Below are 16,287 nucleotides of genomic sequence, written 5' to 3'. Positions count from 1 at the left end.
TTTTTGTTTTTTGAGACAGGGTCTTGCTCTATCACTTAGGCTGCAATGCAGTGGCGCAGTCTTGGCTCACTGCAACCTCCGCCTCTCAGGTTCAAGCTATTCTCCTGCCTCAGCGTCCTGAGTAGCTGGGATTACAGGTGTGCGCAACTACGCCCAGTTAATTTTTGTAGTTTTAGTAGAGATGGGGTTTCACCATGTTGGTGAAGCTGGTCTCGAACTCTTGACCTCAGTTGATCTGCCCGCCTCAGCCTCCCAAAGTGCTGGGATTACAGGCGTGAGCAACTGCACCTGGCCCAATATGGGTAAATATTTTAAACAACCTTGAGTGAAAAAGCACATTGCAGAATGAAAAGTACAGCATGCATACCAATGTGATATATTATGGATACATCCATATGTTGTAATATGTATTATATATGTAGTAACGTGTACTATGTTTAAAAACATTCAAGAAGAAGATAAACACCAAATTCAGGAATAGTGGTTACATGTGGGGAGAGAGGGAAGAAAATGAGGTTGGAGAGAGGGCTTCAAATTTGCTTTCTTTTAAAAAAAGATACAAAGTAAATAAATATAATAGCTCAAAACCAATCTCCTTGAGTTCTCCTCCTCAGTGACAACCATCCTCACACATCCCTGGTGTATCTTTCCAGAGATATTCTATGCACATACAAGGACACATATGTACATGTATTACTCTACCCTACTCTACCTTCTTTTTAAATAGTGATGGTGGCAAACATTACACATTGTTGATCCGTACTTTTTAAACAATGCATCTTGAACTTTGACACATGTCAGTGCATAAAGAGCTTTTTTTTCTTTTTCTTTTTCTTTTTTTTTTGAGATGGAGTCTTGCTCTGCATCCCAGGCTGGAGAGCAATGGCATGATCTCGTCTCACTGCAACCTGTGCCTCCCGGATTCAAGCGATTCTCCTGCCTCAGCCTCCCAAGTAGCTGGGATTACAGGCGTTTGCCACTATGCCCAGCTAATTTTTGTATTTTTAGTTGGTCAGGCTGGTCTCGAACTCTTGACCTCAGGTGATCCACCTGCTTCAGCCTCCCAAAGTGCTGGGATCACAGACACGAGCCATTGCGCCTGGCCTCTTTGTTCATTTTTTTTTTTTTTTTTACAGCTGCGCAATACTTCTTTGTGTGGCTACCAGACTTTTTGAACCAGTCTCATATACATAAAATGTAGACTATTATTTTACTACAGAAAGCTTCACTGCAACAAATATCCTTAGAAATATGTTATTCTACACAAATGTACAGTTTTATTTTTTAAAGACAGGGTTTTGTTTTGTTGTTCAGGCTAGAATGCAGTGGCATCATCGTAGTTCACTGTAACTTTGAGCTCCTGGGCTCAAGTGATCCTCTTGCCTCAGCCTCCTGAGTAGGCAGGACAAAAGACATGCACCACCACTTTTTTTTTTTTTTTTTTTTTTTGGGGTGGGGGGGGGGGTCTCATTATGTTGTCCAGGTTAGTCTTGAACTCCTGGCCTCAAGCAATCCTCCCTTGTCAGCCTCCCAAAGTGCTGGGACTACAGGTGTAAGCCAGCGTGCCTGGCCATTATACAAAATATTAAATCAAAATTTTTTCTTTTTTTGAGACAGGGTCTCACTCTGTTGCCCAGGCTGGAATGCAGTGGTATTATCTCAACTCACTGCAACCTCTGTCTCCCGGATTCAAGCGATTCTCCTGCCTCAGCCTCTCGAGTAGCTGAGTAGCTGGGACTATAGACATGCCTTACCACACCTGGCTAATGTTTATATTTTTAGTAGAGATGGGGTTTTGCCATATTGGTTAGACTGGTCTTGAACTCCCGATCTCAGGTGATCCACCTGCCTTGGCCTCCCTAAGTGCTGGGATTACAGGCATGAGCTACCATGCCTGGTTTAAACCAAAAATTTTAAAAATAATTAATACTTAACACTGTTAAACTGTATACTTAAAAATGGTTAAGATGGCAAATTTTATATTTTACTACAAGTAAAGATAAAAATAAATAAACAACTTATGAACAAATTCCCAGAAGCAGAAATACTGGGTCTTTTCAAACGAACAGTCCTCCAACAAGACCAGATCCATTTACATTCTGCTCCAACATTTTCCAATGTCTTTACCCAAACACAGTTCAATACAGCATATTATCAGACTTTTTTGATCTGAAAAGCAGACGTGGTATTTCACTGTAATCTTAATTTGCATATTTTATTTTTTGTAAGCTTTCCATTTGTCACTTGTCCATTTATATAATTTTTTCTTTTTTTTTGAGACAGAGTTTTGCCCTTGTTGCCCAGGCTGGAGTACAATGGCGTGATCTCGGCTCCCTGCAACCTCCATCTCCCGGGTTCAAGCAATTCTCCTGCCTCAACCTCCCAAGTAACTGGGATTACATGCACCCACCACAACACTCGGCTAATTTTTTTGTATTTTTTTAGTAGAGACAGGGTTTCACCAGTTGGCCAGATTGGTCTCGAACTCCTGACCTCAGCTGATCTACCCTCCTTGGCCTCCCAAAGTGCTGGTATTATGAGCCACCGCGCTCAGCCTTATATAATATTTTTTAAAGCATGAGCTGTTACTTTTGTAGTAAAATAGCCATTGAGGATATTCTTAAAATTTAGGGTCTGGAGAACCTTCATTCAGTTTTTGAGAAGCTTGTTGATGCTTCAAAAAACCTTATTGCATTATTGCCAGGCGTGGTGGCTCATGCCTGTAATCCCAGCACTTTGGGATGCTGAAGTGGGTGCATCACCTGAGGTCAGCAGTTTGAGACTAGCCTGGCCAACATGGCAAAACCCCATCCTACTAAAAATAGGAAAAAAATTAGCTGGGTGTTGTATTGCGTGCTTGTAATCCCAGCTACACGGGAGGCTGAGGCAGGAGAATTGTTTGACCCAGGAGACGGAGGTCGTAGTGAGCCGAGATCATACCACTGCATTCCAGTCTGGGTGACAACAGTGAGACTCTGCCTCAAAACAAAAACCAAAAACACCTTATTGTATTATACCTGTATAAATTTCCTGATTTACTATTATATCGTCTTTATGTTTGATGTTACTATTGGGGGAAACTGGTGAAGGTGTGCAGGACTCTATGTACCATTTTTGAAACTTCTTGTGAGGCTGTATTTCTAAAAAAAAAAAATTTTGTGATATTTTTCTGGTTTGGGGGCTCTGCACTGACCAACTATGATCCTTGAGCCACGATGGCACCCAGGTCTGTGAACTGATAAACCCCACATGCAAGACAGCTACTAGATTAGAAAGAATACCTGAGGACTTGAAAAAGAGGCAAGCCTTTGGAGGCTGACTCTGGCCTCTGACTCCATTAGTGTCACGTTCTATCTAACTCAGAGAGCACACAGAAACCACACGATTAAAATTCACACTCTGCTGTATTTCTACATTTGTATCTGTGCCATTCATTTAGTGTCCATTCATTTACATAATCCCAAAGCCACTAAGGGTAGACCTCTGCAGTAAGAGGACCTCTGCAAAGTATACAAACTCCTTTCCTTCTTTTCTTGTTGTTATCCCCTGAATATCTTCTATTTGAACCCTGTAGCTCAAGCCATACATGACTCTCTGGAGGCCCCTGAGCAAGCCTTTGTTCCCCTGCATCTGGATCTGCCCCCTTTTTCCCTCCAGTCCCTTTGCGTAAAGAACTCCTACCATTCTTCAAGAAAGTTCAAGCATCATCTCCACTGGGAAGCCTTCCTGGATTTCCTACGACCCTCTCCCCACCAGTTTCCAACTCCACTCCAACAGGTAAAGTTAACTCAATCTTCTAGGCATCCTACTGCAACCTCCGCTAGATAAAGCTCCATTAAAACATTTATATCACTATATTGTCATCATTTGTTTAAACATGTCTGTTCCTACTAGATTGAAGATTGATGTATGTCCCTTGAGGACATACATTTTGTGACATTCATTTTTGTGTTTTCAGTGCCAGCAACAATGCCATACTGAAGGTACCCAGTACATATTTGAGGAAGGAGTTAGCCAGGACCTTGCCAGCTTCCTCTGTACTTCAGGTAAAGCCAACCAAATTCTTGGGTAATTCATGCCAGCCCAGAGCCAGGTGTTTTGCCGTCAGCTGAGGCTCTCATACCTCTGCCAAAGAAGAGTTCTTGCCACTGATTAGGCGCCCTCTAGTTGTGTGACTCTCTCCATATCTGTCTCCTTATCTTTAGTGTTCTGTTTTGTTTTGTTTTGTTGAGATAGAGTCTCACTGTCGCTCAGGCTGGAGTGCAGTGGCGCGATCTTGGCTCACTGCAACTTCCGCCTTCCAGGTTCAAGCGATTCTGAGTAACTGGGATTACAGGCCCGCGCCACCACACTTGGCTTTCTTTCTTTCTTTCTTTCTTTTTTTGGGATGGAGTTTCACTCTCGTTGCCCAGGCTGGAGTGCAATGACACAATCTTGGCTCGCCACAACCTCCGCCTCCTGGGATCAAGCGATTCTCCTGCCTCAGCCTCCCAGGTAGTTGGGATTACAGGCATGTGCCACCACGCCTGGCTAATTTTGTATTTTTAGTAGAGAAGGGGGTTTCTCCATTTTATTCAGGCTGGTCTCGAAGTCCCGACCTCAGGAGAGCCGCCCACCTCGGTCTCCCAAAGTGCCAGTATTACGGGAGTGAGGCACCGCTCCCGGCCTTATTTTTGTATTTTTTTACTAGAGACGGGGTTTCACCATGTTGGCTAGGCTGGTCTGGAACTCCTGACCTCAGGTGATCCACCCGCCTCGGCCTCCCAAACTGCTGGGATTACAGGCTTGAGCCACGGCGCCCGGCCTGTCTCGTTATCTTTAAAATGTGGACAATAAAAGCATCTCCCCACAGGGCTGTAGGGAGGATTACAAGAGATAATGCATGAAAAGCTCTTGGCACAGTGCCTGGCAGAGGGTGGGGTAGGCTCCCAAAGAATAGTCCCGTGCATGCGTTGAATCAATGAGTGAGTGGAAGAAATGACTTGAGGTTGACTGTTTATTTACTGAGTGCCTACTATGGAATCAGGGAAGGTTTTCTGCAACCTTTACTTTGACGGGGAAGGGCTTGTAGGGGTGAAGGTGGTAGCCGTCGGTAGCGACGAGGGTATTCCGGGCGGTCAGGAGGTTCCTGCTAGACAACTGTGTGGGAGTGGGCGGCCAGCATCCCCTGAGTGCGCGGGGAAGGCAGCTCGGTTGGATGGTGGAAGCGCTGGAATCCACGCTGAGCTCCAGTCCTGGGTAGTTATTAGCCGCGTGACTTTGGCCAAATTACTGAACCTCTCTCAACTTCCCGAACTGTAGAATGAGTCTATTGAGAATACTCACACACCAAGGATCTTGTGAGATCACGCGACCGCAAGTATGCGAAGACTCGCTTCATCTAGAAAGCACAAAACTCTCAAGCCAGCCGGCAACGGCCGCCTGGGATGCGCTCTCCGCACAAACGGCCCTGGGCTCCCGCTTCAGGCATGCGCGGTGGACCTGCGGCGCGGCCCGTCAGGCAGTGCGGTAGGCGCCCCAGGGGCTGGCAGGACCCTGACCCCAAGATGGCGGCGCCCAGCGAAGTGGCTGCGGTAGCCCCTGGCGAAGGCGATGGCGGAGGCGGAGGCGGCAGCTTTGGCTCCTGGCTGGACGGACGGTTGGAGGCACTGGGAGTGGACCGAGCCGTTTACGGAGCCTACATCTTGGGTGTCCTGCGGGAGGAGGAGGAAGAAGAGAAGCTGGACGCTCTTCAGGGGATCCTCTCTGCTTTCCTGGTGAGTAGCCTGGACACATTCCTTCAGCCTCTGGCCAGCATCTGAGGACCTGTCAGTACTTTGCACCCACCGTCCCCTACCGGGTATCCCAGAGACTCAGTGGTCTCACCTGGGAGAGGTATACTCCTCTGCTGTCTGAGCGGCGGGGTAAGGAGGTTGCTCCCCAACCAGGTGTGGGAAGCCTGAAAGCTGCAGGTACACAGAGAGGAAAGGCTTTCTCGTATTCTTGGGGACAAGGCGCTCTCGGATGCTTGTGAGTGAGCCCAGGAGCGTTCTTCCGAAGGCATTGAGATGTCATAATGGGAATGTTATCATAAATATCTGACGACCAATTCCATTTCCATCCGTTTACAGTGTTCACTGGGGGTATTAAAATGCTCTTGGCAGGTCTGTGCCTATTACAAGGCAGTTCCCAGGGCCGTCCCATGACAAAAGCCTACAGGAAGTGCCCTTTTGATTCTTATTTGGATGTAGGAGTCCGTAAAAGGTAAGCTGGTGGTAGAAGTCTTTTCATGCCCACGCAGAACTGAAGCAAACGTCGTGCTTGATCCATTACAGTATTTACAGTAATCATTGGTGGTGGGAAGGAGGGTATGAGAGAGATCAGAGCTTTAACGAAGAGAGATAAACTCAGTCGTTAGCCTATTAGAAGCAAGGTATTCAGAAATGTGTACTTTAAGCTATGTTTACATAGTAAGTCACCCAGATGTCCACTTTTTCAACCTATCGTTTCTGCTGCCTTCATCTTCACTTCCCACACCTCCAACATACACACTTATTAGACTGGTTATTACAGATTAAATTGGTTGCAGGTGCCCCCTGTGGCTGTCTAACAAATTGTTTCCTTTTAAATACAAACTTAAAAATAAAATTTACTTGAATCATCACTAAATGCTGTAGAAGCTAGAGTTGTCTCTGCATTCATGGATTCGAGGAGATCCTGGATACCTGACTGCTACTGTGAGAGCCACCTGTCTGTCCATCAAAGGCTTTATCCTCTGGCATTTATTACAGTGAACAGGTTAGGAAAATGGGTTCTTCGTTATTCTCAAAATGAATTTTGAGAGGCTAGTAATAAAGAGAATCAAAATGTACTATGAGATGGGCACAGTGGCTCATGCTTGTAATCTCACCACTTTGGGAGGCTGAGGCGGGTGGATTGCTTGAGGCCAAGATTTCCAGACCAGACTGGGCAACATAGCAAGACCCTGTCTCTACAAAAGAATTTTAAAAATTAGCCGGGTATGGTGGTGCATACCTGTAGTCCCAGCTACTCAGGAGTCTGAAGTGGGGGGATCACTTGAGCCTAGGAGGTTGTGGCTGCAGTGAGCTGTGATTGTGCCACTGCACTCCAGCTTGGATGACAGAGTGAGACCTTGTCAATTTTTTTTTCTCAAAGAAAAAAAATTACTATAAATATATATAGATATAAATATACATATACATACCTCATTTTTTTTTAAAGGGTAGAAGGCAGAAAACATTTTCAAATCCAAAAGTGTTTCGTGAAAGCGGAAACAAGTGCTAGGAAAAAATCACTCACATTTGGTGGAAGCAGTTCATAGATTGGGTACATGGTTGAAACATAACACTAGTGCAGCTGTCCCAGATTCTTCTGGCAGTAACCCATTTGAGTTCCAGAGCCTCTGCTGGCAAGATTGGCTTATAAATGGGAAAACTTTAACACAGCTTGTGAGGCAGCTCAGAAGTTCACTGGAAATACAAGACAGTGGAATGAATTCTTTTTTTGGACCACAACATTACAGATTATAGAGGGAAAGAGTAGGAGGCAAGCAATTTAAGTTAGTTTTTATTTACGGCTGGGAAGTTTCTAAACACTCCATGAAACTGTTGAAATAACTTTGATACTTCTTGGTACCAGCTTCTTGATCAGTCCATCATTATTTGGAGCTGTTTCTGTTGATAAAGGTAAACATTAGTTTTCCTTTTTTTCTTTTTTAAGAGACAGAATCTCGCTCTGTTATAGTAATGTGATTATAACTCACTGTACCCTTGAATGACTGGACTCAAGCAATCCCTGCCCCCCCCGCATCAGCCTCCCAAGTTGCTAGGACTACAGGCACCTGCCATCACATATCATGCCTGGCTCACTTTTTTTTTATGTTTTATGTTTTATTTTTTGAGACAGAGTCTCACTCTGTTACCCAGGCTGGAGTGCAGTGGCAAGATCTCGGCTCACTGTAACTTCTCCTCCTGGGTTCAAGTGATTCTCAGCCTCCCGAGTAGCTGGGATTACAGGCATACGCCACCATGCCTGGCTAATTTTTGTATTTTTAGTAGAAATGAGGTTTCACCATGTTGACCAGGCTGGTCTCAAACTCCTGACCTCAAGTGATCCACCCACCTCAGTCTTCCAAAGTTCTGGGACTATAGGCGTGAGCCCCCATGCCCAGCCATGCCTGGCTAATTAAAAAAAAATTTTTTTTTTTGTAGAGACAGGGTTTTGTCATGTTACCCAGGGTGGTCTTATGCTCCTGGACTCAAGAGATCCTCCTGCCTTGGCCTCCCAAAGTGCTGGGATTACAGATGTGAGCCTCTGTGCTTGACTTGGGCTAGGATTTAATATGAGGAATGAAGAAGTTTGTTAGCAATAATCTGAGGTGAAATTCAAAAACAGTGGCATATAGTTAGGAGCAAATAAACAGTAAACAAAAGCTTTCTATCATCTTTCTCTTCAACAGTACTTGTATTGGTTGATTGATTGATTTATCAAATTTTTATTGATGGATTACTGTATGCCAGGCACTGCCCTAAGTGCTTGGGGCACTTCAAGGAATAAAACAGATAGAAATTCCTGCCCTCATGTGGTTACATTCTAGCACGGAAAAGCATTACTAGTAAATTATATAGTATGTTACAAAGTGATAAGTGCTAGGGAAAAAGGAGTATTGTAAGTAGGATAAACTTTCCTCTTAGTGCCTTGAACATAGCAGACACCTTCTGTATAAATAAATGAAGGAATGGATGATTGAACTACTTTGATTTGGATGAGGAGACTGAGGAAATAAACCACTTTGTCCTCTAGAGTTCCTGTTCTCTTTTGCCCCGCTGCTGCTCCTTTTCCTGCCATTCTTTTTCTTTTGGTGGGGGATTTTAAAAGAGCTGTACCACTTTCTCATCCTTTTTTCTTTTTCTCTTCCTTTGCTTTTCTTGCTGGTGGGGTTTGGGGGAAACCCATGAACTATTGAAACTCTGGACCAAGTAAGTTCTGTGTGTCTAGCATATATGCTAAAAGGATGCAGGGTAGAGGAAGAAATCCTTTGTTGGGTACAAAATAAGTATATACATAATAAGTCTGTGTTCTGACTCTCCATTTTTCTTTGGGAGATGGTATATATAATGGTTAAGAACATGGGCTTGGCCAGGTGCGGTGGCTCACACCTGTAATCCCAGCACTTTGGGAGGCCAAGGCGGGCGGATCACGAGGTCAGGAGATCAAGACCATCCTGGCTAACATGGTGAAACCCTGTCCGTACTGAAAATACAAAAAATTAGCTGGGCATGGTGGTGGTCACCTGTAGTCCCAACTGTTCAGAAGGCTGAGGCAGGATAATGGCGTGAACCTGGGAGGCAGAGCTTGCATTGAACCGAGATCGCGCCACTGAGCTCCAGCCTGGGCAACAGAGTGAGACTCCGTCTCAAAAAAAAAAAAAAAAAGAACATGATGGGCTCTAAGCCAAACTGCTGGGGTTCAAATTGTGTTTAATCCATTATTACTTGTAAGACCTTGGGCAAGGTAATTAACCCCTGTGCTTTGGTTTCCTCTTCTGTAAATTGAGAGTAAAACTTAATGGCATTATTTTAAGAATTTAGAGTTCTCTTGTAAAGCTTTTAGAACAGTGCCTGGCACACGGTAGGTGCTTAATAAATGTGAATGCTGACAGCTTGCCCTGAGAGGTAGAACGTGAAGGTGGGGAATGCAGCCATAATGAAGACAGAGGGAAGTGCTCGTGTTTATTATATGCCTGTTCTTTGACAAGTAGGGTAGGCATATATGTACATTTTCATTTATCCTCAGTAAAATCCTGGGAGAATGTGAAGATCACAAAGTTAAGAAACTTCCTCACAGATCCGGGATCTGAACTTAAGTATCTCTAACACTAAAGACAAGATTTTTGTTATACCATGCTGAGGAGGGAGATTGGTTGGTACGCAGAATATGTATGCTTCTCTAAAATGGACAGCGGGAAGGCTGGACAAGAGACCATTTCCTCATGTATCTCCTCTTTATTATATGTCAGCAAGCTAATGGATATGATCTAGCATGAACATTGATAACCTTAGGGAATGTTCTGAATTGTATACATCAGCCAAGGAATATTTCACAGAGGAGTTTTGACTTAGGGAACAGGTTTTTGCTCCACAAGAATTGGAGGTGGATGGGAAAAGGGAAGATTGTTGATCAAAGGATACAAAATTGCAGTTAGACAGAAGGAATATACTTTCGTGATCTGTTGCATAGAATGGTGAGTATAATAAGTAATAATCGGCTGGATATGGTGGCTCAGGCCTGTAATCCCAACACTTTGAGGGGCCAAGATGGGAGGATTGCTTGAGGTCAGGAGTTGGAGACCAGCCTGGGTAAGATAGTGAGACCCCATCTCTTAAAAAAAACAACAAACAGACACTCAATTAGCCAGGTGTGGTAGCACATGCTTGCAATCCTAGCTACCTGAGAGTCTGAGGCAGGAGGATTGCTTGAGCCCACGAGTTTGAGGTTACAGTGAGCTGTGATTGCACCACTGCACTCCAACCTGGGTAACAGAGTGAGACCCTGTCTCTAAAAAGTAATAAAATAAATAAAAAATAATGCATTGTATACTTCAAAATTACTAAAAGAGTGTATTTTAAATGTTTTCTTTCTTTTTTTTTGAGACGGAGTTTCACTCTGTCTCCCAGGCTGGAGTGCAGTAGCACGATCTCAGCTCACTACAACCTCTGCCTCCTGGGTTCAAGTTATTCTTGTGCCTCAGCCTCCCGAGTATTGTGATAACAGCCGTGTGCCACCACACCCGGCTAATTTTTGTATTTTTAGTAGAAACGGGGTTTCACCACGTTGGCCAGGCTGGTCTCAAACTCCCAGCTTCAAGTGATCCACCCTCCTCAGCCTCCCAAAGTGCTGGGATTACAGGTGTGAGCCACTGCACCCAGCCTTAAATGTTTTCATCACCAAAAAAAAGAGAAATATGTGAGGTAATAGATCTGTTAGTTAGCTTGGTTTAATTATTCTACAATGTGAACATATATTGAGACATCACAGGGTACCCTACCTATATATGTAAGATATACAGTTATTATTTGTCAATTAAAAATAAAATAAATAAAATATTTTAACAGAGAATAAGGAAGGCTGCCCTGAGTTGGTATGAATCTTCCCTTGGAGCTTATCAGGATGGAGTGGCTGTTCTTCATGTAAGAGGTGTGGGTTCTGGGACACACAAGCAGGATTAATTCTGTGTCCAGAGCCTCAGAAAAGAAATATACTCTATTGTGGCTCCCAGACTCTTCCATAATTTCACAGCAAGGAGAGCTGTGCTTTCTTCGTAGGCTTTTTTGAGGTTGTTACTGTTTTTGAGGGCTCCCTTAGGAAATTAATTGGTCTGCTTTTCCAACTAGGAAGAAGATTCCCTCCTTAATATCTGCAAGGAGATTGTGGAACGATGGTCAGAAACTCAGAATGTTGTCACCAAAGTGAAAAAAGAAGGTAGAGTCAGAGTTTCTATGTTTAACCTCCAGAGCATTTTCCGGCAGCCTTGACTGTATAGCTGTTAGGGAGAGATATTTTCATTTTCCCCTTGGATGCTCATTTTCCCAAAGATAGTGCACACTGGCAAACACCCAGCAGCCTGTGTTAACTCTTTACTGAACACTGGTTTCCTTTTCTTTTTTTGTATTTTTCCATTTCAACTGACTACAGTTATCTTCATTGTATTTTTTCACTTTTTCTTTTTCATCTTCTTTCCACTGCTTCTTGTAGATTTGCATTGCAGGTATAGAGTCAACTATATTTTTACCATTTCCTACTTTTTTCATGTTGCCTCTTTTTTTGAGACAGAGTCTTGCTGTGTCACCCAGGCTGGAGTGCAGTGGTATAATCTCGGTTCACTGTAACTGCTGCCTCCCAGGTTCAAGCGATTCTCATGCCTCAGCCTCGTTGAGTACCTGGGACTACAGGCTCATGCCACCATGCCTGGCTAAATTTTGTGTTTTTAGTAGAGATGGGGTTTCACCATGTTGACCAGGCTGGTCTTGAACTCCTGACCTCATGTGATCCACCCACCTCAGCCTCCCAAAGTGCTGAGATTACAGGCGTGAGCTACTGCACCCTGCCTCATGTTGTCATTTCATAACACAAATTATGGTTGGTATTTGGCTTTATTCAGCTAAACACTTTATCCTTTAAAATGGAAAAGAAATGGGCGAATATACTCACCACTAGGATGGTAGGTTAGCTACAGAAAACTCAAAACATAAAAGCCAAATTTGGAAAGATTCTGAACTCTGTACACTGTTGGTTCTCAGTTCTGAACTCTGTACACTGTTGGCTGTATATTAGAATCACTTAATGTACCTGGGTTGGGGCCCAGACATTTGTATTTTTTAAAAGCTCCTATAGGTGATTCTAATGTGCAGCCAAGTGTGAGAACTACTATTTTACACCATTGCTTCCTTTTCTTGAGAATGGAGAACTTACTAGCTGATTTTATTTTATGGTATGGCAAAATATTCTTAATCTAAGAATTCTACCTGGCATAATCAGAAACATAAATGAGACCAGCTTAAGTTGATTTTAGATTCCTGCTTAGGTTTTTGAGATGCCAGGGGAGGAAGTTGTTTAGAGGCTTAGTTTTCTGTGGTTCTAATGCAGTGCTTTTCAACCTTTTTTTTTTAAGGCAGCAGAACTTCAGTATATAAAACAAGTAAAATCAGGGCTGCTTTGATTGAAGATGGATACAAAGCTTGGCCTGCATGGCCTTTCCTTTCCTTTCTCAATGGCCCTGAGCCATGTCCTTTGAACTGCCGGGCTCTAAGGAGGCAGCAGATACCAATGTCTTTAGTAAAAGTGCTGCCTGTGTGGACTAGTGGTTCAGTGAGCTTGTTCTCTCTCATACATCCTTGTTCTTCCTTCCTTCCACCACCTCCCAGATGAAGTACAGGCCATTGCCACCCTAATTGAGAAGCAGGCACAAATTGTGGTAAAGCCAAGGATGGTGTCAGAAGAGGAAAAGCAGAGAAAAGCTGCCCTCCTGGCCCAGTATGCTGATGTGACAGATGAAGAGGAATATCCTTTCTGGAATCTCGGTACCATTCCCTAAAGCTCAAGCCAGACATATTTGTGGGTTTACAGTGACCTTTGGCAGGTTGCTAATCCTCCTCTGTAGCTTAATTTTCCCCTCTAAAATGGCAGTAATCTATGGCCCTTTGTGGATGTGTGGAGTGATACTGGATTAATTGATACTGGACTTACATTTTTCAACACATAATCAGTATATTCCTGAAAACTGTGGTGTAAAACAAATAATGTCTTAATAGTTCATTTATATTGTGCTTTCAGAAAATACAATATAGCTGTAATTCTTCATATTCGTATAATACTTTTCTATACAGTGTAGTATAATCCATCTTTATGTTCTTTCCCAGTCATTAAGGGAACTGAGACACCAACAGATGAATGGGTGATCAGAGGCATTCAGAAGACTAGTGGCAAAACCAGGACTAGAACCTGGGTATTTTTGGGTGAAAGATTCTCTAAATTTAGAGCAGTTTGAATCTTTTCTTTCTTATGTGACCAGGTAGTTAAAAGTAAGGCTGAACCCCCAAAGCAATACCAGAATAAATCTGGAATTTGGGAACTGTGCAAAAAGAAAGTGTTGCCAGTAGGGGCAGGTTTAGTTCCCTGTGAATTTCATACTTATTTAGGAAATGCTTTGCTTACTGAGCCTACTTGAAGTATGTGGCATATTATGCAGCAGACATCATACCAGAAGTGTCAGCTGTGTAATCACTAGTTTAGGAAAGAATTCTTGGGCTCTTTGGAGCCAGTTTCTCTCTTTTTATTTATTTATTTATTTTTTATTTTATTTTTATCTTTTTTGAGATGGAGTCTCACTCTGTCACCTAGGCTGGAGTGCAGTGGCACAATCTTGGCTCGTTGCAACCTCTACCTCCCGAGTTCAAGCCATTCTCCTGCCTCAGCCTCCAGAGTAGCTGGGACTATAGGCACATGCCACCACACACAGCTAATTTTTCGTATTTTTAGTAGAGACAGGGTTTCACCATGTTAGCCAAGCTGGTCTCAATCTCCTGACCTCATGATCTGCCTGCCTTGCCCTCCCAAAGTGCTGGGATTACAAGCGTGAGCCACCATGCCCAGCCTCTCTTCTGCTTTTTTCTTACGAGTTTTCTTGCCAGCGTTGGCAGATCTATGGTTCTAGTGACATAATTTCTCATCTTGGGCTAGAAAAGAAATTTTAAAGCAGTGGTTCTCCTGGAGGACTTGTTAAAACACAGATTGCTGGGTTTCACCCATAATTTAGTAGGTTTGGTATAGGTCCCAAGAATGTGTATTTCTAATACATTCCTGGGGGTTTTGTGAACCACACTTTGAGAACCACTGTTTAGAGGTCATCTGGCTTCCAGGTAATGTGGCAATCCACCCAGACCACTTAAGTTTCTTTTCAGCCTCCAAGAAAAGAACCTTATGGAAGATACATCAATCTTTCCTAAGTTGAGGTTTCCAAAGATGAATCTCCTGGGTTTATCGCCATCCCTGAGAATGTGCTCCCTCCATTCAGTGTGCTTTTCCTACTTACCAGTCTATTGAATGTTTTCTAATGTTAGGTTGGGATGTGCCAACTGTTGTTTTCCATCTGACTTTCCTTAACATCACTTACTGAAGCAGATGAGAAGGATGATTCAGGTGCTACCACAATGAACATTGGTTCTGACAAACGTATCCTTCTGGGTCCCTCCCCATGTGTTTCTCCATAGAGTCCTCTTGAGATCAGTTTTTATTTTGCAGTCATTGCTGGCAGCTCCCCTTTACCTTCAGGAACACATGTCATGCTAACATTGGAAGCCCCATTCCTAGGACAGCCCTAGATAGTCAGTTTAGCAAGAACTGAGAAAACACGTTAACAAGTACTGTAAAGGGATTAGTTTGGAGGAAGGATTTCTAAGGGAAAATAAAAATCTGTACTTCTTGTATATAGCTCTGAGTTGCCCAGCATTATGGAGAAAATTAAAATAATATTGAGGTCAGGCATGATGGCTTACACCTGTAGTCCTGGCACTTTAGGAAGCCGAGACGGGTAGATCGTTTGAGCCCAGGAGTTTGAGACCAGCCTGGGCAACATGGCGAAACCCCGTCTCTACTTAAAATAAAAATACAAAACATTAGCCAGGTGTGGTGGCACGTGCCTGAGGCTGAGTTGGGAGAATCACCTGAGCCCAGAAAGTCAAGGCTGCAGTGAGCCAAGATCTTGCACTCTGGCCTGGGATATGGGAGTGAGACTGTGTCTCAAAAAATAATAAAATAATGTTGAAATTTTCTCTTTTTCCTCAAAAACCTTATGGTTTGTCAGATAATACAAGCACCAAACACTTTTTTTCTTCTTTTTTTTGAGACAGAGTCTCGCTCTGTTGCCCAGGCTGGAGTGCAGTGGTGCGATCTCAGCTCACTGCAGCCTCCGCTTCCTGGGTTAAAAAAGTGATTCTCCTGCCTCAGCCTCCTGAGTAGCTGGGACTACAGGTGTGCACCACCGTGACTGGCTAATTTTTGTATTTGTAGTAGAGACGAGGTTTCGCCATGTTAGCCAGGATATTCTTCATCTCCTTGACCTTGTGATCTGCCCACCTCAGCCTCCCAAAGTACTGGGATTACAGGCGTGAGCCACCGCACCCGGCCCACAAACACCAAACACTTTAAGCTAAAAATATGGACATATTGAAACATTTGTGCTGATGGCTGGGCACAAGGGCTCACACTTATAATCCCAGCACTTTGGGAGGCCGAGGTGGGAGGATCACTTGAGGCCAGGAGTTCAAGACCAGCCTGGCAGCATAGTGAGACCTTGTCTCTACAAGAAAAAAATATATATATTAAAAATTAGCCAGGCTTTGTGGTACACATCTGTACTCCTAGCTACTTGGGAGAAAACCTTATCTGGTATTAACAGGTTTTGTTTTTAAAGTTTTAAGAAATAAAGGGTAAAGTTTTTGGCATTTCCCCTATTGTTTACATGGTCAAAAGGAAAATCCCAATCACTTCTAGTTACAAAATGTGCCATGTTTTGGTGGTGTGGGCAATCAGATTATTATAGTTGATGACTGTTGTTAAACTCATTTTCTTTTTTTTTTTTTTTTGAGACGCTGTCTCACTCTGTCACCAGGTTGGAGTGCAGTGGCATGATCTAGGCTCATTGCAACCTCCGCCTCTCAGGTTCAAGCGATTCTGCCTTAGCCTCCCGAGTAGCTGGGACTACAGATGTATGCCACCATGCCTGGCTAA

General features: G+C 43.6%; 1 protein-coding gene across 1 annotated transcript; it reads left to right on the top strand.

The window, feature by feature from the left end:
• The first annotated feature begins 5,496 nt into the window (after positions 1 to 5,496).
• On the top strand, positions 5,497 to 13,341 carry CCDC43 (coiled-coil domain containing 43). The gene is made up of 3 exons (XM_011940105.1): positions 5,497 to 5,756; positions 11,394 to 11,481; positions 12,924 to 13,341. The coding sequence occupies exons 1-3, from the start codon at positions 5,547 to 5,549 to the stop codon at positions 13,091 to 13,093; spliced, it is 468 nt and encodes a 155-aa protein (XP_011795495.1). The 5' UTR covers positions 5,497 to 5,546; the 3' UTR covers positions 13,094 to 13,341.
• Positions 13,342 to 16,287: the final 2,946 nt, after the last annotated feature.

Source organism: Colobus angolensis, unplaced genomic scaffold, assembly GCF_000951035.1.
Source record: "Colobus angolensis palliatus isolate OR3802 unplaced genomic scaffold, Cang.pa_1.0 Scaffold187, whole genome shotgun sequence".
Taxonomy (NCBI): domain Eukaryota; kingdom Metazoa; phylum Chordata; class Mammalia; order Primates; family Cercopithecidae; genus Colobus; species Colobus angolensis.
The sequence above is the reverse complement of the archived record's forward strand: the minus strand, read 5'-3'. Positions and strand labels throughout refer to the sequence as shown.